The 26755-nt window shown below is 44.1% G+C and overlaps 2 protein-coding genes and 1 non-coding gene across 3 annotated transcripts in view; 2 read left to right on the top strand and 1 right to left on the bottom strand.

Moving 5' to 3' along the window:
• Nucleotides 1–18435, bottom strand: part of MAP2K1 (mitogen-activated protein kinase kinase 1) — a 31643-nt gene extending 13208 nt beyond the window's left edge. Inside the window, exons 1-3 of the mRNA XM_065734074.1 lie at nt 18140–18435; nt 5105–5315; nt 2792–2938 (exon numbers count right to left, since the gene is read on the bottom strand). Of these exons, the coding sequence (XP_065590146.1) occupies nt 2792–2938; nt 5105–5315; nt 18140–18219 (438 nt within the window). The 5' untranslated portion in view covers nt 18220–18435. The remainder of the gene's footprint in view (nt 1–2791; nt 2939–5104; nt 5316–18139) is intronic.
• A 2898-nt stretch (nt 18436–21333) lies between these two features.
• TIPIN (TIMELESS interacting protein) lies at nt 21334–26057 on the top strand. Its single transcript, XM_065734097.1, has 7 exons — nt 21334–21500; nt 21999–22092; nt 22621–22696; nt 23383–23505; nt 24016–24079; nt 25328–25522; nt 25870–26057. Exons 1-7 carry the CDS (start codon nt 21365–21367, stop codon nt 26043–26045), a joined length of 864 nt encoding a protein of 287 aa, XP_065590169.1. The 5' UTR covers nt 21334–21364; the 3' UTR covers nt 26046–26057.
• LOC136047312 (small Cajal body-specific RNA 14) lies at nt 24479–24614 on the top strand. The gene has a single exon (XR_010622081.1). It is a non-coding gene; the product is annotated as a small Cajal body-specific RNA 14 (non-coding RNA).
• Nucleotides 26058–26755: the final 698 nt, after the last annotated feature.

Raw genomic sequence — 26755 nt, 5'->3', positions numbered from 1 at the left:
TGCATATCTGGAAAAAAAATAATCATTCCTCAGTGGGAATTGCTCCATTTTATGCTTGTTCCTTGCCAGAAAATAACAAACACTCAAACACTTCACAAAACCTTTGACACAAGTAACTCCATGATTTGATGCCTGGTTAGAGGTGCTGCCCACAAACCTTGTTGACCGAGCATCATCATGAATTCTACGAGTGCCTGCAACTTGGAGTTTGATGCACCATCACACGATACTCATCCCCTCCAAAGGTGGAATAAGGAGCTCTGCAGTACAGAGTCTTTTCACCAGGGTGAAAATGCTGGAAAATATATAGCTGCTTCTCAAATATATTGGTGTTAATGGCATAGTGATCATAATTCAATCTGTTCCCCTTGCACCCAGAGTAGATCTTAGAGAAGAAATCAATTCTTATTGGCTCTGTGCATCTGGAGTGACTGTCAGCTTCCACGGGAAGAAAGATGATTTGGCACAGCTCTCAAAGCACCAAAATACAAATAAAAGTGTCAAGGTTTTACATATTTTTCATCATGGTATTTCACATCATAACTTCACTCAGTGCACTGGGAGTTAAAGAGTTAATGACATGGAATATCAAAGAGAAACCATAAAACCATGACAAAATGTTTCATGAAGTTCCAGCATAAATAAAAGTCTTACTAATCTTAAGAGGTCAAACAAATTAAATGCATACACAGACACTCCAGGCAAAGTAAAATGCACTGTACTGCTGCTGAGGGCTCTGAGGAGGGAAAATACTGTTTTGAGTATCTGATGCAACAAAAGCCTTGTGCATAAGTTTTAGATTCCCTCAAATAAAAGCTGTACAGGGAAACTAAGATGTTATTCCTCAAATTTAAATGGAAGAAACCAAAAGCCCAGATTGTATCTCCCAGTAACGGAGACAGAAATCCAACACGACCCAGCAACTTCCTTCTGCCTTCACCCACCCTTCAGCATTTGCATCTCTAAATGGTGGTGAGAATAAAAAAAGCTAGAACAAAGCTTTAGTATTTGAAGACTGACACAAAGTTCTCATGAGAAACAAAAGGTAACAAGAAGAAAGCCCTGATTAAACTGATTAAAAAATGCAGCAGCAGATATGTATATATACATAAATGTACAAATACATAGAAATGCAAAGAGATGAAGTTCTACGTAGGCAGACTGCATTTCTTGACAGCTGTCCCTGCCAAAACACTGTTGCATTAGCAAACCTTTCTTACAGAAGAACCCTTTCTTACTCCCTGAGGAATATCTCTAATGCTGGAAGAGACACAGCTGCCTGGAAGTGCTGGCTGCAAACTTCAGCATCTTTCAGGAACAGTCTCCAACCTTTTAGCACATTAAATCCCTGCTGCTAAGCAAGGCTAGGCATTCGTTTTGAATTCATGCACTTAAAATACCAAACCCTCAAGTCTTCAGTTCCCAGTCCTTTTTCTCCTGAGCACAAATTTTGACTGATGCTAATTGAATGAAAGGAGATTGATCTAATCTCCTTCCCAAAAGGAAAGCACTTTCCACCTAGTGGTCTGCATTACGTCAGCAACTTAATCACTTAATTAAGACAAGTAATCCACCTTCTGTTTCATATCTCCTTAATCAATTGTTCTTTCCATAAAATCCTGGATCTAGTCCAGTTAATTCGGCACTGAAACAATGGATTTCATACTGCCTTCTCTCATATTGAAGAGAGATCCGTCAGGGATATCATTCCCTGCCTAGGAACTTTTAAATCCCAATTGCTCTTGTTATCTTACTCCTTAATATACAATTTGAGATTCTTCAGGCCTTTTATGTACACATGCAATTGCACCATTTAGCAATTGCAGAAGTGAACATTTGTGGCATTTAAGTCATCTATGTAAGCAATGCCCAGTTACGTTGACATTTTTTCTTGTTTTTCTTTACTGTTTCCAATTCTGAGAAGCTAAGTTCTTTATAATTCCCAATAGTCACTTGTATTTTAGGAGCGTGCACACTCTCTATTCAGCCAGAACATGCTCAAAAAACAAAAAAAAAAGGATCGTGATCACTTGTTCCTAAGCAACCAATTTCTTCTAAAAATTTCAGTAAGAGAAGACCATAGCAGCATTAAAGCAATCACATGTACTTCCCAGAGAAAGTGAGGTTTCTTTCCAAAGAAACAGTTTTGCCAGGGAAAGAAATCTTCACACTTATACTGTATTGCACACTGTTAAAAAAAAGTCCTCCAATAAGTAAGGAAAGCATTCATTAACCTCTAATGACAGATTTGACTTTGTGCTTGGCTCCATATAGTCATAGACAGGCAAACAGTGTTTAAAATAATGGGTACTTTTCAATTAAAATCAAAGTCACTAAAATATTTTTGCTCTTTAAAACATCATATAACTTATTTCTTGTAGGCTTGTTCACTTCTTGCACACTAATCTTCTGCACTTTCTGTAAAATTTGGAAGAGACAAACTATGGATTCACCTGAGCCACAGGAAATCACTTTCTGATCATCAGAGTTGCTAAGGACCCCATAGGTGTCATTCCAACCAGTGTCATCCAGTCCCTGTGCTCTCAGTACTGTACAAAATCAAACCTAAACCACAACAAGCATCTGAGCAGCAGGATCAGGTCAATATTTTTAAACTTTGAAAAACTTTATATAGAAGTACCATGGATACAGGAGACGAAATTGGGAACCTGAAATGGTTTCAGATTCTTTATTCACACAGGAAAGTCTGCTTTGTTAACTGCTGACCATCACATTTTGAACGTACAGCCTGTCCATAACTTCAAGCTGCAGCTGATTAGTATGCACTTACCATGTGTTCCATGCAAATGCTGATCTCCCCATCACTGTAAAAAGCTCCATAAAAGCCCACTATGTATGGTGAATTGCACTCGTGTAGAACCTGCAGCTCACGGATGATCTGGTTTCGAATAGCTGGCTTGATCTCTAGATGAATCAACTGCAAAATAATCCACTCATTATTTTCTCAGTGGCAAGGAACCTTCCAGAAGGAAGGAATTTGTTCGGAGGGTGTGCAGGCTCTATGCCTGAAGCTTCCAAAGCCCAGATGCACTGCCTCCCAAGGCCCCTTCCCACCACTGCTATCCTATGACTTAACTGTAAAGTAATTCTTACTTTCATAGTGCAAAGGGAAAGGCAAAACACTACAATGCAGCATGAGGAAGTTGAAACATTACTGTTCATGAGAAACACTAGATGTAGAGCAAAAAAAAAATGAATAAGCTACCCCTAAAATACACTGCATTATATAAACCAACAGATGTTCTCCATGTTACTCAAGTATTCTGCTTCCATGCCATTTCTGAGCAAGACAACCTCCAAATCTTTAGGAATTTCTCATTAAAAAACAGGATTTTTGTGGCTATTTGGTTAAATGACCTAAGGAGTGACAGCTATTATGGGAAAGCACTGAAACTACTGACACTGTAAATAACATTGATACACTGAAAAAAAGCATCTGCTAAATCAGTAACAACATCTGGTAGGGCTGCAGAATGTTATACACAGGACCTGAGGGAAGGCAAGCTCATCTACCAGATGCTATTTTCATGCAGAAATTTTTAAGGGGATAGATGTTTCCTACCCACAAGCTGAAGGAGTAACACCAACATCCCAGGTAAGTCTGCACTATTTTTTACCCTCAACTCAAAATTCTACCAAAACAAACTTCGAATCAATGCCTATTACACAAATCAGAAAAGGATTTGTAGTTTCCCCCAACGTGAATAGACAGTAAAAATAAGTAATCAAATCGTCAAATCCTGATTATGGAACAAGAAGTCAATTCAGGAAAGAAAACTGCAGTTCATCCATCTCAATTGCATCAAATGTTGATGAATTGGGGTAAATTCTCATGTTAAACTTAGAGTAGGTTAAAAAAAATAATCAAGCTAATCTATTTAGGTCAAGAAAGTCTCAGTGACTTCCATATGTCTTAATTCTCACTCCCTTAGAGCAGGCATTTTTCAACACTTCTCTCCAAACTGTCACTATACTAAGCATGGTTATTACTAAAGTCAGCATGTGCACATCTTCCTTTATTTTACTGCAGATAGCAGTGCACTCCTCTTCAAAGGCATACAGCAATTTCTTTCATTTCCTAATTGAAAAATGGAAACTTTCAGCATAGTGTAATAACAGCATCTGCCATTTGATCACACCCCATGTTTTATCTTGCTGGAAGGCCAAACTGCCCCCCAAGAACCAGGATGGCCTGCCAGCTGCCTGAACCACTGCAGGGCACTGATGCATGTCCAGACTGGTTCTGAAGAAGTGCCACCTGTGCAAGGAACATCACTCACAGAAGGGCATGAGGTACCAGAACAGAAATAATCCTATAGCGTCACAGCTGCATTTCCATAACTACATCTGGTTCCCAAGGATTTTGAGAGAAAATGAAAGCTCCTCTTATATACGAGATTTAAAATATCAAGCTACTTAAGGAACAAATTCTCAGTTCTCTTATAAGCTAGGTCACAACTGCTATTGGTTTTGCAGCATAAAGCTGAATCACTGACATGCTCTAACCCCAGAAGGCTGAGTGCCTTTTTGCACAGAATCCACCTCCACCCAAAAGGAAACCATAAAACAGGAGACATCACTGTATTTCACTACATTCCTTCATCCTCAGTTTTTTGAGCTTTCATTTCTTCCAGGATCCTCTTGAGGCCCTTTCCTGGTCTGCAGCTGTAAAGGAAGCCATTACAGAGCATACATTTTTTTCCATTCCTCTAAACTTTTGACCCAGAGTACAAGATATTGCCACTTTCCCTAACATGCAGCCTTTGGTAACTTTGCAGGCCCCCTACTTATTAGTGAGGCTACTGCATTTTCTCTGAAAGACATATGCACAGCTGAAAATATCACGTTTGTCAAAACAAAGGGAGGGGAGAAGATGAAAGAGGGGAATCGATACTTCACCTCTCATCATTAACATGAAACTCTAATTCTGAGAAAGCACAGGATAACCAAGACTAACTTCTCCTTTCCAGTAAGTTGGCATTAAGCAGTACTTTGTGTCAGCATCACTTATTTCTCTGAATTGTATTTCGGAGAGCCTGCTTAATAAAGACTGTTCTTAATTTCCTGGTGTTGAGGTACTCACCTTTCTTGCCATGATGAGGCCAGAAGGCTTGTGAGATACTTTGAACACCACCCCCCCATTTCCTGCTCCCAGCTCACTAATCTTCTCGAAGTCGTCATCCTTCAGCTCCCCAACTTTTTGTTTCTGGGTAAGGAAAGCTTCCAGGCGCTTCCGCTGCTGTTCATCCAGCTCTAGTTCTTCCAGCTTCTTCTGAAGCGCTTCCAAGTTAGTTCTGCACAACAAAAAGGACAAGCTGATTGTCAAGCAGGTCGAGCTCAGCAGCACTGAAAGAGGAAGGGCAACAGATCACTGAGTTCACACACAGAATACGCTGTATTTCTGCACTTATACATGCATTATTTAGGAGGAACAGACTTGTACAGTCATCCCCACGAGATGCATATTATTGGACCTCTGCTTTAAGCAAGCAGCATTTGATTCAATACAAAGCATTGACAAACACAAGCAGGCAATACCTGGCTCCTTGCATCACTGAGGTTCTGTCCGAATTCACGTGTGTTAAGTTTTGGTGTCTACAGGAGAGGGTTTAATGACTCAGCAGCAATCCTGGTCAGAGATCTCATGAATCACTGCACATCCCCCCAAGCTGTTTTTAGTTCCACATTTTCAAGGATTACGCTGTTATTTCCCAAAGAGTTCAAGTGTTTAATCCAGACTTTTCATATACTGAATTAGTAATAATTCGTGTAGAAGCTTCTCATTTAGATATCAATACTTTTGTTGTTGTTTTTATAATTTAACTTCAGATCCTGTGAAAACACTCCACTCCAGTTATTTGAAAACTCAAATGCTCATTTAAAATTTCCTGCTTCCAACTGAAACAGTTTCCACAGGGATCAATATGAAGAGCAAACAACCTGATTTGTTTAGCCAAATTTAAGGCAATGTTCCCAGAGAATGCAGGACGAAAGACTGGAAGAGAATCCACTTCTACAGTCTGTACCACTCTCCATTAAAAACAAAACCAATTCAGATTCACCAGTAACCACGAGAACTAGTTCTGTTGATCACTTCATAAAACACATGGCAGAGGCACACTCCCTGAGCAGCCAGGACAGTGTCAGTCAGTATGGGGACACAATGACAAACAACACTCAGATTCAATGGGACAACAGAGTCCCCAGGGTGAAAACCAACTTCTTAATTAGGAAGCCTGTACCTCCAGACAGGACAAAATCTTGATTTGAGTGCATCCAAGGTTCAGGCAAGGCAAATAAGAAAACCCACAAGCATTCACAACCTCTTCCTGCTAAATGATCACTCAAAGTTTCAGCAACACCATGCTCTTACTTGGTTGATCAGTCTAAGCACGTTAGACAGGATGCAATCAATGCTAACACAGGAAGTGATAACACTTAGAAGAGATAAACTAAGCAGGAGACAGAATGAGAGCTCCAATGGAAATGTGAGCTGCGTTCAGTCGCTCGTTTTCATGTTTAGTCAGTCCAGGCATAAGATCAGCAAACAATGATAAGAAGGTAACATCAACTTGCATGCTAAAAAGAAAATAAAGAACAAGTCCCACAGAAATACTTGCCCTGGGAGAACACTGCTCAAAACCAGAACAGTCTTACACAGTAAAACAATGAACTTTTCTACTGTACTTCTCCCATGCTATCTCTTTTCATCACAGAAATAAAAGTAACTTCCTGGTGCACATGCTCCATTTCTGGGCTGTCCTACAAAAAGGAAATGCCACCTCATTTTTGGCCTCATCCAGTGCTTTATACCAGCAGCATCAAACTGGAAGGCAATCACACAGCAAGCATCCTAGAGCACCCACAAGGAGCTTCCCTCTGCAGATAAGTACAGCTGGTAAGAACATCATAAGTCTGTAAGTCAGTCTGTCTTGAAAGATGATCCATTTAAGAGACATTTTTGAACCCTGATTACTAACATGTACAATAAAGCAAATATATCACCATATGGTTTATTTTCAGGTCACCCACTGAGACCAACAACTCAGCCTCCACCTGATCTTACCAGGGAACTTCAGTTTCCTTAGAAAAAACCTCTTCCAATCTGCCCAGCAAGAAGCAATCCCCACATTCATGCATGAATTCTGAGAAGGAACGCTGATCTCACTGTCTTTTTAAAGACTGCTTAAGGTAGTGCTGCCAGCTTGGGACAATAGAGGAACTAGAGCCACAGGAACAGAATGGAACAGAGCTTTCCTCGCTCTGCTTTGGAAAAAACAGCTACTGAGTTTTTGCTCTGAAGCAGAAGGGCCTTTCTGCTCCTGGAGACAGCATGAGATGCCTGTGCACGTGGCCTGGGGCAGACAACATCCCAGTGTGAGGGAACAATCAGGCCGATGCTTTCATGGAAGACAACAACTTGCTAAGACACCATTCAGCTCATGCGTGTTAAGTTTTATATAGATATGCATTAGATTTGATTTTTTCTAAAACACATTGCTTGTTTCAATCTCAAACTTCACACCTGGAGAGAGGCATTTGTTTCCCTGACTGGATAAGTCATAGCTGGTGTTCTCGTCCAAACAAACATCAGGTCTCTTCACTTATTAGGACCTCAATAGCAAATAAATGTGAAGGCAAAACAGATCTCTGCTCCATTTAAGGCCAGAAACACTTCTCCAGAAAGGAAAACTCCTGCCAGTATTCCTGAACCACCAGCACGCTCCAAGCTCTAACAGCAGGACCTCCGTTACCTGCAGTGATGTACAGGAACAGCAGTTAAGTTCTCAGGTCTCACTTGTGTTTTTCAGAGCCCACTCTTTAACTGTAAAGTAAGTGAATCTGAAAGCTTCTTATCAAAGTTCACTCAAGGAAGATACTGTCCAAATTACTGCCCAGACTGTAACCAACCATAACATATCCAGTTACTTTTATAGTTACATCCTGTCCTGGCCCCTGGTATTCATTTTTTGACCCTCAATCATTCAGGTCACCTGCTCGAGGCATTTGAAATTGATTACACAAGAGTATTTGTAGCATTAAAATAGTTCCAGTATTGAAAGGAAACGAGAGTTGGGAAGCTGCACACTTGAGCTCAGGCTTCTGCAGCAATCCTGCCCCCGGCCAGTATCTGGGATTGTTATCTGTCACAGCATGAAGACAGAACAAAGCCAAAGTGCAAAGAAAACAGATGAGTAGGTAACAGATGCATCAGTGCATTCCAAGTTTCACAAAATAAACCAAATACAGGAGATGGAGACCACAGTTCAGAGCTACATTAGGACCCCACGAAGACGCTATGGAAGTTCCAAAAGCAGAACACTGGCACACCAACAGCCACCTCCACAGCAGCATTAGGAGGTACTTAATCTTACAGAGAACTTACTCAAAAAGACAGATTCCTATTAAAATTCATCACCATTACCTTCTGCAGTCTTGGAGTTGTTTTTTCACTGTCAAAAAGCTATGCCTTTGCCAGGGCTCCATCAAAGCAGGAAACCATCAAAGCCACCTCAGTGCTCCTCCAAGTGCTACTCTGAAGCAACAGGTTACCATTCAATCTATTGCTGCCGGTCCCAAAGCCAAACACGCACTAACCCAGCGCACCAGGGAAAGAATCCAGCTTTTGTAATGCGCCGTCTGAATGGAGCAGCGGGGAGGTCAGCGCTGCTCTCCCTGTTTGTTAAAGACACAGTGCAATGCCACAGGATGCGCTCAGTAAACGCCTCCTTCATCAGCAGGGAGAAGGATGAAGATGCTGTGCAGTCAGCTGCCAACATCACCTTTAAAGCCCTGCCTTAACCACTGAACTTCGGGGGCAATTATTACAAGACTTCTCTAGAATAAGAAAATAAATTAAAAAAAACACCAGAACTTCAGCTTCACGTTCAATAAAAGTTCAGGGTTGCTCTCTGAAGGCAGCACCAAGTCACAGGTTTTCTGGAGGTGGAATCATCTCTGCCTGCACTCCATCAGATCGCATCCCTCCCATTAAGGCAACATTACCTTCCACACTCATTAAGGACATTAATGGTCATGCAGTGCTTCTGTAACCTCTGAAGTACGACAACGCCAAAAAGAACTTAACTACAGAGCACTTTCCCACTAGGTACACATAAACCACACTTGAGTCAAGCAACAACCATCCTGTGACATCAGAGAGAAGTTCCACCTCTGCCTGCAGGCAGGCACTGTCAGTGCAAACAGTGAAGTAAGGGACACTGCTGAGCAGCTCTTCCCTTGCTCTGATTTCCATGCTCTCATCGGGTGAAGAGGAGCAGCAGATGAGCAAAGTGTGCTCCCTCTGTGCACCACGACGGGCAGAAGGCAACAAGAGCCTTCAGTTCTCACTGTCAGGGGCAGCACTGAAGAAAGCACTTCTGAGAGCACAGCTGCTCTCTGGACTGAGAAGGGGAAGAGAAATACTGCCATGGCCTTCTACTATTTAACACTGCAACAAGAGAGCTCCCTGCTCTTCATTCATACTAATACTCCAAATCCTTCAGATTTTCTTTAAACTCACTTCAGCAAAGCCTAAATTGACACTGAAGTCTATATTAACACTACCACTTTCAAGCCCAAAGTCTACTTAGAAAAGAAGAGAACTGGAAGAGGAAGTAGAAATCTGATGCCATCTTCACCAGTAATTTGTCACATAGCTGTTCAGAGCTATCACCATCGGTTCTGAGAGCTGAACAATTAAGCATAAAGAAGTACATTCACTCGCAGCTCTGCTGTCAGATGAGGACACAAGCTTAGGGGCTGTTTTCTAGAACAGTCACACTTTCCCCAAGCCTACTCAGCTGTCAATCTAAAGGAGAAAGTAGGCAGTTCACTCCATTATTTCCATGAACAGCCTCAACCCGGGAGCTGAAACAAAATAGGAAGAACATGAAGGCATTCTGCAATTTTGAGAAGACAGACTCCTGTTCTGCATGACAGTGCCAAACCTGGGCAATAAGGCTTTTTTTTTTTTTTTTTAATTTTCTGATTTAACTTTGCCTTTTACAAAGAACAGTTCAGAGAATAAGATGGAAAACCAGCTGAGAAGTCCACAGCTCACAGGACAGTGCCTCTGCTTCAGGGCTGACCCCAAGGCAGCTTCAGAACACGTACACATAAAGCAACACAAAGATCTGACCTCGTATGGGAAAAAAATACACTGCTTTCCAACTCCCACACACTTTCAATATTGCATGTTAGAGGTTCTTCATAAGTAATTATTACCTCTAGGTGGAACATATGATTGTCCAGTACAAGTACTCCTTACTAGCATTAAAATCAACAATTTAGCATACCATCCTGTTCTCAAGATGCAGAGATGGTAAGGCACACTTTGAGAACAAGCAGATCATTCCAAATCTCATCTATTTCTTAGTAAAAGGTATGTGAAACTAACCCAAATTTTCCTGTCTGAAAAGCTTCCTGCCAGACTAATTTGACTTAAAATATTTTTCTCCTTTTTCTAAGGCCAAAAGGTTTATTTTAAAGCAAATGCAACACCTCCCTCTTTTGCTCAAGCCCAACCAGCACGCCACAGAACTTGTCAGCCTGTTTCTTCCAATCAAGCTGAAGCATCAGATAACCTCTGATCTGAATGCTGAGCTCACCCAGGAGACAAAGCCACAGACATGAATAGTGGCACAAAGGGACAGACATCAGCTTCCCATCCTTTTCCCCTCGGCAGCTGCTGCAGGCACCACCTGGGTTACAGACCTCGGGCCCAGGCAGCCAGCAGGGCTCCAGCCCCCTTCCCCATATTTGATGCTGCTGGGACTAACCTTCACAAGCAGCATTCTGCTGTCAGCAGCTTCCTCTGGACCTGCAATAGAGCTGCAGCTGAAATGTGTAGCAGATTAACTCTGCAATCTCGATTAAAAAATAAAATAATCATCTCATCACTTAGATCTGCATCCCCCTGCCACGCACCCATCGCTGCTATCCGCAGCCACGGGGCAACACAGCCCCGTGCTCCCTCATGGACACGGTGGGGATCCAGAACAGCACAGAGGATAAATGCATCTCACAGTATTCTGATCACCAGCCTACACGTGTGCATTAATGAGTCCCGATTTTTAACCGTTTTAAATACGGTCTCCAAACACTCGAGTAGAATTTAATAAAAACAAGGGCTGGGTAAGAAACAACAGCTCCAGTATCCTCACAACTCCCTGATGGGTAAGGACGCAGCTTTAGAGAGATGCTACAGTAACAGAGAGATGAAGTTACAGTATCTGCTTACAATGTCCACAATGACAAGATCACCACTCTGAGCCTCAGGGCGAAAGCAGAGCAAGGAGCCAAAAAGACAAAAGCTGCAATAATCCATCAGGGATGGGGAAAGAGAAGTGCCTGAACATGCAGATAAACACGAAGAAAAGCTGTAGCTGGGATTGAGAGAAAACTGAACAGAACACATAGATCTCTGGCCAAATCTGAAAGAGACTGCATAACATGAAGCATCACCAGTATTACCACTGACTAAAAGAAATAATCATTCTGACTCTATATGCACAGACTGTAACAACACATACAGGAATATCCATATACACACACCCCTATATAAAGGCAGAATATCTCTGTATAAAAAAAAAAAGTGTTTTTTTTTCCTCCTAAAATGTGCATCCTGTGCCCCATCTTTCTGCATTAAAGCCATTGACTCATCTTCCCATCACAATGGAAAAAGCTCAAGAAGAGCAAAGAGTCATAAAAACAACAAAGAGCAAAAGAAAAAGGGACAAGCTGCCAGGAAGCCTTGCTTTAAAAGCCTCGGGGGAGATATTAAGGAAGGTGCTCATTTGTGCAAGGGGTCACATGCAGGTAGCAATGCTGGAACAGTCTGCTCGTGCCTTTGCATGTAACACAGAGCAGCAGATGCCCCGTGCACCTCCTCCTGCTGCGTGCCAGCAGGAACACAAGTCCTCAGCTGTCAGCAGACAAAGTCCTGCTGCAATTCACTCTCCTCTTGCTGGGACATGAGTCAGGTTAACAATGGCTTCTCACCAGATGTTTGCAAAGGGATTGCCAGCAGTGAGTCTGTCTTCCCCAGTTGCTCAATTCCTGCTGTGCTGGCTGGCAGGCAGCTTCCACACTCATTCCTAAACATGAGGCCGCCCGAGTAAATAAAACCAAACACGTATCAACCAGAAATCACCTGATTGCTCATTTCTGATGATGTATCAGCAAGTCTTCAGAACAAAAGTTCCACTGCATCCTTCTGAAGAAAACACTTTTGCAGAAAGAATGGCCTCCCCCAAAATTCAGCAAGCTTCAAAATGCTGCTGCCAACACTGCTTAGGAGTTGTTCAAATTGCTGGATTTCAGAGCCTCTCTGTATACCCACAACCTCTGCATGCACTGCCATGCAGCTCTGTAACAACCAGAGCTCAGGCCACAGGAGATGGCTCTGCCCCACGCCACAGCCACTCAGAACACATGCACTTAACACTTAACTGAAGAATACTGCCTATCTTCAGCTGGATTATATCTTTGATTAAGTTCACAGTGTGGAATCAACAATGCTAATGCGAGGAAAAGAAGGCAGCCCTGCCAAGCCTGACTGAGATAGTTCAGTGGGAAAACTCTCACTCAGTTAACTGGAAGAGATGGGACAAGGAAAGCACCAGGAACACAGAGGCAGAGCAAGAGGAGGACAGGGGCTCTGGAGCAGCAGGATCTTGCACGTGTCCCATTGTGAAATCCCAGCTTTGTAATTCTATCTGCAGAACTGGTGTGGGCAGAAAAAAGAAGTCAGGATCCAAACCAGCAGCTGGCACATCCCCTACCTCAGATCTCAGCAGAATACAGCAACACCACTTTTCATTGCACAGTTTATTTAGTGCTCCTAAACTGATTGAGGCTTTTCTGAAAGAGTGGTCAGGCACTGGAATGGCCTGCCTAGGGAGGTGGTTGAGGCACCATCCCTAGCGCTGTTCAAGAAGCGTTTAGATGAGGTGCTAAAGGACTTAATTTAGTAGTTGGGTAGAGATAGTGATAGGAGGATGGTTGGACTAGATGATCTTATAGGTCCTTTCCAACCTTATGAACTTATGAACTTATGAACAATGACAAAGTCATGAGGAGTGACAGTAAGTTTCCATTGGGTTACAATGCCCAAGTGTAAGTGCACAAAACTCCACACCCATACATCAGTGCTAACTGTGCTACACATCAGAACAGCACAGGTCAATTTGCCACTTGAGTTACCACTCATGCATTAGCTGTGTCTGCCTACTTCAGTATTTTCTCAGCACGTGCATCCAAAAATAATGTAAAGAGGTAAGACACCCAAGCCTTCACTCTGCTTGATTATGATATGCCATGTGCTCTATTAGCTTCTTAATTACTAAAATGTTATTTCTAGTTCAACGAAGAACAATGTCAGACTGAAGCAGATTAAAAAAGTCATTATGTTTTAACCTAAATTTTGAGGACTTAGTGAACAACAAAACACTCCATTTTCTTAGAAGTGTCTGGCATTGACTGTAGGCATAAAATGCATTCTCAAACCACAAGCATTTGTAAGCTTGGCTAATTCTTCATTACCAGGAGGCAGGAAAAAAAGATTTTTCCCCCCTTAAGTGTTTACAAGTTTGCAGTAATTCTGTGTACACATTCAACATAACTGCAATCCTGCCAGCTCATTCAGAGCCAACCTCCCAGCACACTGCACACGTGTGGCAATGCCCTGAAGTCAAAGCAATTCCACACAGGAGCTGCTCTCAGCAGAGACTTGGTGGTTTTAAAATAATAACAATCACCTACACAGAACAAAAGGCCAACAAGCAGAAGCAACCCAGCAAGCATCACAGTGAGCAAAGTGGCAAAGATCTTCTTGGGTATGAGTTTAGATGAAGCAAAAGGAAAACTGAGCAAAAAGTTTTACTTGGTGCAGGAGAAACTCTCGGAGCAAGGCAGCCTCTGGCTGCTGCTCACCTCTCATCCCTCCAAGTTTCAATGCAAGCCTCAAGACCAAAGAAATAAAAAACCAACCTCCCACCCCAACCAACTCATACAAAGCCCAACTGAAGTTCCCTTCAGAGGGATACCGACAAACATGAAAGCTGCAAGGTGCAAAATAACTTTTTAAAACTTCAATACAAACTGAAGTTCAAACTGCTTTCACATAACTCCCAAACTATTCTTTGGCGATCAAATAGAGACAGCTGTACTCCTAGGTCACCCCAGCTACATCAGAGCCTTCCTTCACAAACTGAAAGGAAACAACTAGCAAGCAACAAGAAAAAGCTAATATACATTAAGAATTTATGGGTTCCCTTACAAGTGGATTTTGCTGGTCCCCAATTTCTAACAAGTTACTCTCTGCTTCCAGCAGCTCACAACACACACACCGCCAGCAACATCGAGGTTAGGAACAGTTCAGAGCAACTCTGGACTTGAAAGAAAGTCACATCCTGTGAGAAAATACAGTTCCTAAGGTGGAACAAACCTGCAGGCAGCGTTTGCTTGTGCTCTCAAAGACCTGCCTCCATTCAGTGTGTTAAAGGAGGATGCCAACTCCACGTTCTACCTTTTCTTTCACGTTCTTTCTAGTGAAAATAGAAGTGCCCTTTCATACTGCTTTTAATCCAGCTCGACAGGAATACCTTACTCTGTTATCCTGCCTCGCATAATTCACCACGTCACGCTACTCCACCACAGCAGGAATCAAAGCTTAGCCTGGACTGGGGAGAAGTCAGCTGGCAGGAGGATGCATGAGCTGCACGTTGGACTGGGGGAAAAGAAAAATAATGGTATTTCAGTTGCAACTACCTTCTCAATACAAATGCTTATACAACAGAAAGGCAGTGACACTAAATTAAAAAAATCATTTTGCCTATTAAATCCAAGTTCCAGGCAGTTCTGGAAAGTTCCAATTATATTACCAGAGACAGTAGTCATCTTTATTTACTCAGCAAAGGGAAAAAGCAAGGCTTCAGAGTAGCTATGGCAATAGGCAGACAGATCCAAATGTAAGAGACAGACAAGCAAAGCAATCACAAAGCACCTCTTCAGAAATTAAAGATTTTAAGCAGTGACAAACTCTAGTGCATGTACTTAACTGCAGCATTAATCACTTCCAAGACAGACAAATGCACTCAAAAATTATAAGGCTTCAGCACATTTTGTGGTTTGTTGGATGTTCCTGTTCAGTGACAAAAATATATGGAGTATTTCTTTCACTTTTTCAAACGAACGTCTTTTGGTAATAATCCACATTGTATGCCGAAACATTTTATATGCATTATCTAACTTTAAACATAATTTATAGCTCAAGGCAGAGATCTATACATTTTATATATATTTATATAAACTGATTAAACACTTCTGGACATGGGAATTCTAATACAAAATCCTGAGACCAGTGGAAGACAAACTCATTATGCAGCCCAACTTATAAATCACACCTTCCAGTGAAGGAAGAAGCACTCATTTTTAAATAAATTGTGGCATTTCTAGCAATTAGGTAACAGTTGTCAGATATCCCAAGGGACAGGGAAAAGTTCAAGAGGAAGAGAAAGTGGAGACTTGATTTGTTTTAGCTGTTACAAAAGCAAGCTAACCTAACAGTGACAGCCAGAAGAGAAGCATCCCTCCCATTACACTCGATCAAGCCCCAGCACACACTTCAAGCACTATACCTCACACCACGAGCTTTTACTCACTCCAGTCAATGAAATCCCAACACCAAATAAGGATGAGGACGTGGACAAGAGAGGCACAGGAAGCAGGGCACCCTGAGTCACCGTCACCTCCTCTTATTTCTGCCTTTTCCTATTTGTTTTTGCCAGAAAGCAGAAGTATCACATGCACCCACTCCTAGAAATACTAACTCCCAGTATTTTAAAGCAGCAAGGGTATGTGACCACTGTAACCTCTTCAGAATATGCTGCAGAACCTTCAGACTGACAGCTAGCAAGCTTCTTTTGTTTAACATAGGATTACTGATGGCCAATCTATATCCAGTTTGTTTTGTACCAGCATTGTCTTAGGGCCCAAAACACTTCCTTCACCCATTTACAGAGGGCAACCATCTCACCTCTCACTTGGTCTTCATTTTACTTCACTAAATAATTTAAGCTTTTTTTCCTCCCTTTTCTTGAGAGGTTCTCCGCTCTGGAGAAGAGCAGAGAAGCAGCCAAGATCACTTGCATCAAAGTGACAGGTTTGTGTATCCTGGAAGCAGATGAGTGGCTGGAGACTCAGGGCCAAAATTCCATTAAGTCAGGAACAAAGCTTCACAAAGTGTTTGTGCAGAACTCAAACACCTCTACTGTTTACTTCAATTGCTGAGCAAGAGGAAAAATTACTGAGGATAAAACCAATCATCTTAAGAAGAAAAAAAGTCAAAAACCCAAACTTTTTCAGCTTCACTCCAAAGCCATTTCCAAATTCTGAAGGAATTATTCTTAGTAATTTAAAGTCTTTCATAAGTGAGGATGTAAGATCTGCAGGATGAGGGCACGCAGCCATAAATGAACTAATTCTGGCTGTGTATGTGACAGCAGGTTTCTAGAGCTGCTTTTTCACTAAGCTGTTTTTAAAAATACTTGACAAATCTACACTTTCAAATCTTTAGGGATTTGATTTAGTAGTTGGGTAGGGATAGTGACAGGACGATGGTTGGACTAGATGATCTTGTAGGTCCTTTCCAACCTTATGAACCTATGAACCTACACTTGGCTTAAGCCAGGTAATATAGGTCTAATATATAACAAAGAGCAGAAGCTTAGGAAAGGCATACACCAAATGAATTAACACACAAAACAAAGTGCAGCAAGACAGCCCATCAGAGCAAACACAACCCAGTACTCCCACGAGTCTCTGTAATTTTTACTTCCTGATATAATTGGAAACTTATTAAATACGATAACATTTATTGTATGAATATTTAAGAACTACAGTAGTAAATACTGTATGTGTGCTGATTAACTTTTAGTAGCAAAATAAGAAAGCCATAGGTATATCAGAATTACTGCATTAAAGACCATCATGCAAAAGGGATCCCTGAAAATGAAATCAACTTATCCACAACTGCCTTGAAGAAAGTCATCTAGAAGGTGCTACACAGTCAAATATGAAAATAAGATCTTTTGCCTATTGATCCAGAAGAATCAATCTGCATAATAATTCAGACATGTTTCTTAGATACAGTTGGGAATCTGCCACAGGAGAGTTTTTGAAGAGCTCATCCTCCAGCCCACCATCAAAAGACTTTGCTAGAAGTGCCACAGCTGGAGCTGTGAGACCCTGAGTGCACTCAGTGATGCTCAGGTGTTTAAGTGAGATCTGAGCCTGTTTGAAAACGTGGCCAGAACAGCAGCACAAGTGGAATACTTCCAGCCTGAGACACGCACATCTCGCTGCAATTCTGCACTGTGCTCCCTGACAGCAGAACATAAGCACATCAGAGCACAGCTTGGGTATCCAAGGAACTAACCATACAGGGGAAGGAATCTGTTCTCCCACACGCACCCACAGCTCACACCTCTGTTACCAGCCAGTCCATCACTGCTGCTTAAGAACTAAGAGGCAAATACAGATCTACCAACTGCACGGAAACTCCTTTTGTAACAGATGCCTCGCTGTGTTGGCACCGACTGCAAAACCAAAGCCCCACGGTGACCCAGACCCACCTGCCCTGATACAAAGGGAACAATTCTGTGCTCGCTGTCCTCCTTCCCCCGCACAAAGTGCACTCATGGTGTGCTCAGACCCCGCATCTTTTCTCAGCACTGAATGCTTACCTACATTACACCCAAGAAAGCTCTAAGGCATTTTCTCCCAACACGCTCCCTGACATACCCAAAACAAAACCCACACTTTTCCTACAGCTCTGGGACTCCCGATGTCACCTATCCCGCACACACCTACGAAATACACGCTTAGAAGCGCATAATTTGGTCCTGGTTGTGCAATTACATAATCCCAGAACGTAGCAGACCCCATTACCGCAGAGTTCCCCCCTGGGGACCAGAGTTACCCAGAGTTCTCCCCATGGGAGAGCCGCAGGGGACGGAGCGGCGCCGCAGCCCCTGAACGCCGCGGGTTCGAGTCCCGCGAGGAGCGGCCGCGCCCGACCCGTCAGCGAGCACGCCCAGCCCCGGGCTGCACTCACTCTGCGGAGCTGGTCCCGTTGACGGCGGAGCCATCCGGAGCGGGGTTGAGCTGGATCGGTCCCGGCTTCTTCTTGGGCATGTTCCCCCCCCCCGGCCAGCGCACGGCGTGACGGACGGAGCGGCCGCGGCCCCACTTCAGCCGGACACGACGGACTTCCCGAGACGAAGCAAACTTGGGGGCCGCCTCTCAGCGCCGGAGCGGCGCGCGGCCGCCTCCCCGAGAAGGAGCCGAGGCCACGACGCCGCCGCTCCGGCGCAGCCACCGACCACGCAGCGCCGACGGAGCGGCACCGATCCCCCCCGGCAGCTCCCAGCGGACAAAAACTGCCCGGGCTCAAAATGCGCCCTTCCTCGGAACTGCGCCTGCGCACAGCGCCCGACCCGACCGGCGCGCAGGCGCGGCCAGCGTGCGCATGCGTACTGTGGGAGGCGAAGCCGACGCGGTACTGCACCCCCCGCGCGCTCTGCCCTCAGCCGCGGCCGCCTTCGGTGCGGGGCTTTAAACGCGGTTCCTCTATCGGATCACCGCCGCGCTCGGCAGCCCGGGGTGGGGGGGATGGGCACCTGACCCCGCTTCGCACGATCGCAGACTCTGTGGAAGTTTGGGGTGTGACGCTGAGAAGTTTCCCCGCGACGTCGCGTCCTGCGTGGGAAAAGCACGGTGTGAAACGGCGCTTAACGAAACGCGTCCCGTGTTTCTCATCGTAGACGGGAACTGCCCCGCTCAGAACGACAGCGTTAACCTCAGCTAACGGGCAATGGCTGCTCGTTTGTTTTTTTTCCAAAGGAAGGAAAAGCGGGGGACAGCTGTGATGGTGCTGAGCTTAAAGGGAGGAAACAGTGACAGACACAAGAGCTTAAAGTACCACGGAAATGGCAGGGAGACTCTGATTTATTGATTCCACCACCACAGGAAAAAAATAGGACTATAATGTGCCCCCATATGACAAAAAAAGCTTCTCTTCATCACCATTTTTCTTTTCCAGACTGGCCTACCAGCCCCTGCCTTGGGTCGTGTTTCTTGTATAAAAAAAGAAAACATAACGTTTAAGATGACTGAATAGTTTACAGCGTATATGAGGTTGACAAGCTATAAGCCACAAATATCGTAATTCAGCTAACAGTGAAATCTCCCACCCCCACTGGCACCGACACGCCCATTTTGCTGAGGATGTATTGGATGGCACAAACGGAAATCCCGCGGGGGCAGGAACGGCCTATCCCTCGTTTTGCAGGCGAGGCAACAATACAAAATGAGGAGCAATCCTCCTGCAGACTTTCTGACACAGTCCCACTGCTGTACATAGAAACAAGCAATATCTCAGGTTCACCTGAACTAGAATCCAGAATTGTTTGCTAGGATCCAAGCGAGTCATCCCATTTTCTCTGATGTATTATTCCATCAGTGTGTGCTGATTATCCTTCTCCTGGGGAAAAGAAACCATCGCTGCCCACTGGGAAATGCTCCTCATCCAACTAGAAGCACAGGAGAGGAAAGTGCTGCCAGGGCTGTGGAGCCTGCTCACCAATTCAACGCTCCTCAGAAGCACCAATTCATCCGTTCAGTATAGGAGGTTATGTAATGCTGCTGGGATTCTTGAACCAACCTCTGCTTTAATCCATACAGCGTTTTTTGTACCACAGAGGTATATACACACACATATCTATTTTCTTTGCACTGTCGTTGGTGATGTATCTGACTTAATCCCCTTGCTGTAAGTACATGTGGAATACAAAGGGGCCATTCTGTGCAACAGCGCTCCGAGCAGCGCTGGGTTCCCCTTCTGGTGATGTCAGCAGCGCCCAGCCGTGCGTTTCTGTGCATTTCTGCCTTCCTTTGTGCACCCCCATTGAGGGACTGCGGACCCCTACGGACTCCTGAGCGTTACGTGTGCTCCGAGACGCTCTCGTATTTGGGAATACACACTTCAAACGCAGCTGCAGTCACCACTCCTGAAGGGAAACGCATTTAAGTACCTGAAATCGATTTGCTCACATTAGAGGGAACAGCTCCAACACCTGCGCCAAACTCGAAGAAGAGGAAACCAACGCCCTTAATGCAGTGACTCCACGCACCGTACCCGCGCGCCGTGTGAGGCGGACGCCGCACGTACGCCCCCTCCCCCCCGGCTGTCCCCACGCAGCCGCCACCCGCCCCTTCCGGATTGCTTGGCGCCAAAAGCCGCACGGCCGAGTCGCCGCGCATGCGCCCTGGCTCCAGCCGGCTGGCGGGTCTTCTCAGCTCGGCTGTGTGAGATCTCGCGAGAGTTGCGCGCTCCGTCTTGCCCGCCCCGTGGAACCGGAGGCGCCGGGTGCGCGCGGAGCCCACCGGCTTCAGAGAGCAGGCGGGAACCGCTGAGTAAATAACCCGGTATGAAGGGGGGGGCCGCCCGGGACGGACGCGTGAGGGGCGGGGGCCGCTGCGGTGGCCGCTGGGTGCGGCTGTGGGGGTCCGGCCCTGGCGGGCAGGGCTGAGCTGAGCTGTGAGTTGGGGGCCCTCCGCTCAGCAGATTCTGGTTGTGAAGCGCGAGTGGAAAGCAGCTGACCTGAAAAACGTTGGGCCTGAAATGCTGCTGTGTGTGTGTGTGTGTGTGTGTGTGTTCTTCTTCCACACCACTCCCAGGTAACCGAGCTTGACAAGCCCGTCGTGCACTTGGCCCAGCAGTACTGGGTTGTGCCATCCTCCTGCACATATCTGCTGCTTAGTTTATATAACGTTGTGTTGTGGTTGGCAGACCTTCCTCTGCTAGGGCTGGGTCTCATGTAGCTGATGTCTGTTTCTGTGACAAGTTTTTTTTTTTTGTTCTTTTTGGTCGTCTTTTTAAACATTTCTGGTATTTCGTAGAATCGTTAAGGTTGGAAGAGACTTGTAAGGTCCCCAGATCCAATCCCACTCCCACTGTGCACACTGACTGCTGTTCTGGGATGCCTCCAGGCACAGTGACCCCACCACCCCTGGAGCAGTGGGTGCTGATGCCTTGCCACTCTTTTGTAAAAGAAACATTTCCCAGTTTCCAGTCTGACCCTCCCCTGGTGCAACTCGAGACCATCACCTCTCATCCTATTGCTGAGCAGAATCTGACCCCCGCCTCTCTGCGTCCTCTTAGTAGGAGCTGTAGGGAGCGATGAAGTGTCCCCTGAGCCTCCTCCCCTCCAAAACCGACCCATCCCAGTTCCCTCAGTCACTCCTCATTTCCCACAGGTGAAGGAAAAAACATCAATCCATGGCCATGATAGATCCTCTGGAGAACAACTTGTTTGATCTCCCTGATTATGAGAATACAGAAGATGAAACATTTCCACCTCTCCCACCTCCTGCATCTCCAGGAAGAGATGATGAATGGACTCAAGCTAATGGAGGTGAGAACTCTGGAGATTTTTTCAGAGTAGAATGAAATGCTGTGAGATTTGTATTGCTGGAGTTCTACTTTGCTGTGTTGTGCTTACGATGTAAAAGTAACCTTATGCCATGTAGGTTAAAAAAGCAGTTAAGTTGTTCTTGATTCTGTGTTTCCATACATCATAGGTTCCAGTTACTTCATATTAATGGCAGTTGATAAGTTCTTGGTGCAATCCTGTGTGCAGAACAGGCCAGTAGGAAGCGTATAATTCCTTGACGTAAGAAAAGGAACATTCCAGCTCCTGAATGTCTGCTGCTTAGAGCTGCAAAGTTTAAGACTGTCAGTCTCACGGGAGAAGTTAGATGAAGTATGCAGACAACGTTTGTTTGGAGCAGTGTTGCAGTGAAATGCTTATGACAGTTGTCCATTTGACAGAACAGGAACCTGTGTCATGCAGTGTAATTCTAGCTGGTGCCATTTGTGCTGCATACTTACAGTACAATATTTTCTTCGTTAGATCCAGATGGAAACCAGCAGTCAGAAGCAAAGGATTCTTCTGCAGCTGCACGGAAAGCAGTTAAAAGATCTATTCCTAAGCTAGATGCTCACAGGTAGTTTTGAACTTCATGTTTCTTTTCTGCTTGGACTTGGTATGTGGCTGTGATGTGGTAGTTAAGGTTACTGTGATCTCTGCTTGGTCATAGCTAAGTCAAAGAGCAAGAGCTTTAGGGATAGAGCATACAACAGGCGCTTCAATCTCAACCTTTTTTTTCCTTGACTGTCTTTATAATGCTGTAATTAGTCTTAACTTGGTTGAGTTTTCCTTGATGCCCCAGGTAGATGCTTGGCTCGCATATCTAACAAGTCTTAATGGCCAGCATAGGTACCAGCAGTGACTGTTCCATTTTCTTTCTGTGTAATCAAAATCAAAAAGCTGCTTGGACTGGGGACATATGTGCTGTGCATTGCCAAAAACTCTCAGGTCCTACAGCAGTCTTGCTTCCTGCGTTTTCTGCTTCTGTGTCTGTCCTGAATAGAATTCTGTATCTTTGTGTGATACGAGGGCGTGTGTGTTTGTTTCTTTGCTTTTGCTGGGAGAAAGCTGGATTTTAAGTAACTGTACCATTGGACGTTTACAGGTTAGTTTCAGAAAGAGGACTTCCCGCCTTAAGACACATGTTTGACAATGTGAAGTTCAAGGGTAAAGGGCACGAGGTAGGACACAGAGAGCTTTTGGGGTGTTTCCTGGAAGATCAGCTTAAACCAACAGATTGCTGCCTGTCTGATACGGGGAGGACTGATATCAAACTCTTTTTGGACAGCAGCTTTCTGAGAGTATTTGGACATATCCTGCTGCGGTTTGTAGTTGTGAGCTTAAATAATAATCTATGTGGCTGCTTTATGAAATGAATATTTTGATCTTATACCTTTTTACTTCTCCTTCAAAACTAGAATACCATGTCTGCTACTCTTCCTGTTTTACCCACAAAAAGAGGTTTTGGGAATTGGTGTAGGCTTTATTAGACTTCTTAACAAATCTGGAATGCAGAACACACTGGAGAATGTACATCAAAATAAATACCAGCTGTGCTCCCATGAACTTTTAGTCTGGGGCTGCACATGTGTTGCTTAAGGACATCTCAGAGACCTGTCACGTGTTTTACAGTGCATGCAAATGCTTTTCCCGAGCTCTTATTGCTTGTTTTCTCATAGCTTTAAACTGCACTTACATGCTGATTGTGGGATGGATGATGACCCAAGCATTCATATTACTTAGATTCCTTAAGAGACTTTCAGACTGCAGGTGCTTAGTGTTTTCAGAAAATTACTATCGTGTTTCCCTCTGCGGTCTGCTGACTTAATCAACTTCTAACAGCTGGACATCTTCTGTTATGTTCAAGGCAGAGGATCTGAAGACACTTCTACGACACATGGAGCACTGGGCTCATAGATTATTTCCAAAATTGCAGTTTGATGAATTTATTGACAGAGTTGAGACCTTGGGAAACAAAAAGGAAGTTCAGGTATGTGTTGTTGCAGTCCGTTGCCTTCGTGCAGTAATCAGCAGCGTAAGGAGTTGGCTTAGAAGAGTAAGTACGCAGCAAAAGATGTAAGGTATATGTACTACTAAGGAGTATAACGTATGCAAATAAATGTATTTCATCCTCTCATTTAAAAAGCTATTTCAGGTATTCAGGAGTGCATTTAGAAATTATTTTAATACTTGGTAGGCTCTCCTCTAACAGGACACCTCTACAGAAGCAGTCTGCATAGAAGTGCAGGAACTACTTACGTCTGAACGTGGAACAGGCAGCTTATGAAGGATGTTGCTTTGTGTGGCTAATGATAGATCGTTAAGGAGGGGAGAGCTATTGTGGTATTTAAGGTTTGGGCCAAATAGATGCATGAAAGGAATATTATTTCAGAATAATACAGCATAAAGAGAAATTGGGAATACCATTAAAAACCTATCAGTGTAAGAGATCTTTTTTCATAGGTGAAAAACCACTATTTGAATTTTTCCTCATTTGCAGACCTGCCTGAAACGAATTAGACTTGATCTTCCTATTCTGCATGAAGACTTCCCAGCTAATGAAGGTATGCTTGTTGTGCTGTTAGTTCAGTTCTTAAAACTTCCCCTCTTTACTAACCAGAAGTTAATGATCACGATACGTTTTCCTGTTGTACAAGCTATTGCTGAGTGGTCCTCCTTTAAAACCAGGGTCACATAGGCTGTAAAACCAAACTCAGAATAAAATGAGTTGTGTAGATAATATCTGCGTGGCACAGAGGGAGGAATGGCAAGTGTCTGTTCCCAATGGTGTCGTTAGCAACATTCTTCCCAAGAAAATCCTGAAAACCACCATTCCTGCAGTTACCAAGTGAGCATGCTCACGATTTGTATTTTACTCTTACGAAGATCTAATTCTAATTTCATTGTTCTCATGTGCAAGTTACATAAGGATAAAACCTTGCCCTGCCTGTGGGTAATGCCTTGTGGCTGTCTTTGCTGTTGGCTGTGTTTGCTGGAATTGGAATGCAGCCATAAGCAGCCACGGACAGTGAAGTCAATGGTTCCTGCCGACAGTGTCTGTAGAGTTATCAGATTTTCTGTGCGATGGTTCCATACATCTGTATTGAAATGCTGTGCTGTGTGTTCTTGAGCCGTGTTACCAGCTGTACAGCTGCTAAGTCACAGCTGAAAACGAGAGTGGCTATATCCTACAGCTTAGGAAGAAAAACTTGGAGTGCTGTATTAAATACCCCAACCTTTTGTCAGCAGCTTCTGTTGATAGACAAAGTGCTGCAGAGGCACAAACACAATGGGCCTTAAGTGCTCCTTCAAGAGTGCCGTGCTTCTCTGGATGGTGGCTGAAGTTTGCCTAGAGGAATTAGACCACCTTTATTTTTGCACATTAATTCTAGCAAATGAGTAAATCTCTGTAATAATGTGCAGTGAATTTAAAACAGGCTGATGTCTGTGTTCAGTCCGGTTCCTGTTACTAGTCCTTCTGCTTCCTGAAGCAGCGGGAAGAGAAGTGCGTGGCCTTTCAGTATGAACTGCATGACTTCACTCTTTTCAAACTTTAGGCACTGCTTGTGATTGTGAACTCTGCACATTTGGCTTCTTCTCCTTTGGTTTATACCTGGAATATCAAATATATGTGCCTAGATAGAAGACTAAGTTAAAGCAAAATTGTAAAATGATCTTTGGCTCTCAGTAATACAACTTAAAAATGTAATATATAATCAGAAATTACTTAAAATGCTTTTCTGCTAAATACCTTCGTTCAGTGTGATGCTTCCTGCTCCTCCTCAGCCCTCCCTCAATTCCTTTTTATCCAGCTGGTGGAGGTGGAAGCAATGGGCTGGATATGGCCACAGAAGATCTACATTCCTTCTCTGGGAATGTAGAACTTGATTCTCTTCCGGGTACAACTCTCACTGAAGAGCAACAGCAGCGAATCAGGAGGAACAGACAGCTGGCCTTGGAACGTAGGCAAGCGAAGATGCAGAGTAGCAGCCAGTCCCAGCAGGATGGTAAGCAGTTCTGGTGTTAGTGTAAGCTCAGTCGCCTGAGAGGCTCTGAGGGCTGAGATGCTGAGGTGGTGCTGAGGGAAAGGTACTTGCTTTTATAGGAAGTAGAAAACTAACTCCTGAATTTAAACTATGTTCCTGTAGTAGATCCCTGTAAAGCTAAGTCAGAGCTGCTCTCCCCAGCTGTCATGCTGAGCTTTGATAGCTTCTCTCTGGTGAAATGAGACTAACTTGCTGATCACTTCTGGAGTTGGCTTTCCTGAAGGTTGTGATTCTGGCAACAGAAACTGCAGTCAGGCACGCAGCAACAGTACGTTCTCACTGAAGGCATTTTGTTTTTTCTCCATCAGAGCTCTCTCCTAGTTACCCAGAAGAGGACTTTAACATCCCAGTTGCTCAGGATCTGACTGATGCTTTAGAAGATGCTCAAGTTACTGCAAACAACGTTGCTGTTACAGAAACTGAGGACAGAGAGAATTGCAGTGTGCCAGTGAAGAGCAGCGAGCACTCCTCGTGCTCTGAGTGACTGCTAATAGGACCCCAGTGCTTTACATACTACTGTTCGTGTTGGAATGTTTCTGGCTTTTTCCAGTCCAACTCCAGGAGCTCAAGGAGAACCTTAACTGCTGTATCTGTGCAGCTGGTCAAAACTTCTTGAAACTGCAGATGAATTGCTCCCCACACTGGAAAGCAGAACGCTGTTCTTCATCTGCATAAGACTTCTTTTTTGTCCCTTTACTGTCACTGTTGAAGAAATGAGTTTTCTGGCCTGCTCTGACATCTTCCAGTTATGTCAGACTGAATTTAACTGGATTGTTGACTGGTTAAGTTTGTGTGCACATCTTTAATGGAGGATGTATAATAGAGAACAGTGCTACACGTGAACAGGCATACTGGATAGTTTTTTAACTTGCTTATCAAGTACTTGTATCTTTTTCTTATAAAATGGAAGCTATTAAATTTCAGAAGTCAAACAAATTCTTGTGTGAGGCTGTTTAAATTCAACTTCCCAGTTTGCACAAGTCACTGACAATTAGATCACATTTTAGCTTGGACTAAATTAGTAGTCTCAGTCTGATCCTGTTTCCTGGCTTGAAGCTGTGCTTCATCCTCTTACAATACTGTTTTTTTTTTTCCCTTTTATTCAATAGCTGCAGCAATTCAGTACCCTCTTCTGCTCTGTACAATGAATCCAGGCTCAAGGATGACAGCTGTGCTCAAGGCCTAAGAATGCCT

Source organism: Cyrtonyx montezumae, unplaced genomic scaffold, assembly GCF_038088225.1.
Source record: "Cyrtonyx montezumae isolate F1298 unplaced genomic scaffold, pur_monq_1.0 scaffold_17, whole genome shotgun sequence".
NCBI lineage: Eukaryota > Metazoa > Chordata > Aves > Galliformes > Odontophoridae > Cyrtonyx > Cyrtonyx montezumae.
This window is presented reverse-complemented; position numbering and strand designations above follow the sequence as displayed.

What these genes read in the sequence shown, in the direction of transcription:
- TIPIN (XM_065734097.1), top strand. Translation starts at nt 21,365, where the DNA reads ATGGCCATGATAGATCCTCTGGAGAACAACTTGTTTGATCTCCCTGAT. An exon ending in ATGGACTCAAGCTAATGGAG is followed by an intron (nt 21,501 to 21,998) that starts GTGAGAACTCTG and finishes TTTCTTCGTTAG; the next exon opens with ATCCAGATGGAAACCAGCAG. An exon ending in TCAAGGGTAAAGGGCACGAG is followed by an intron (nt 22,697 to 23,382) that starts GTAGGACACAGA and finishes GTTATGTTCAAG; the next exon opens with GCAGAGGATCTGAAGACACT.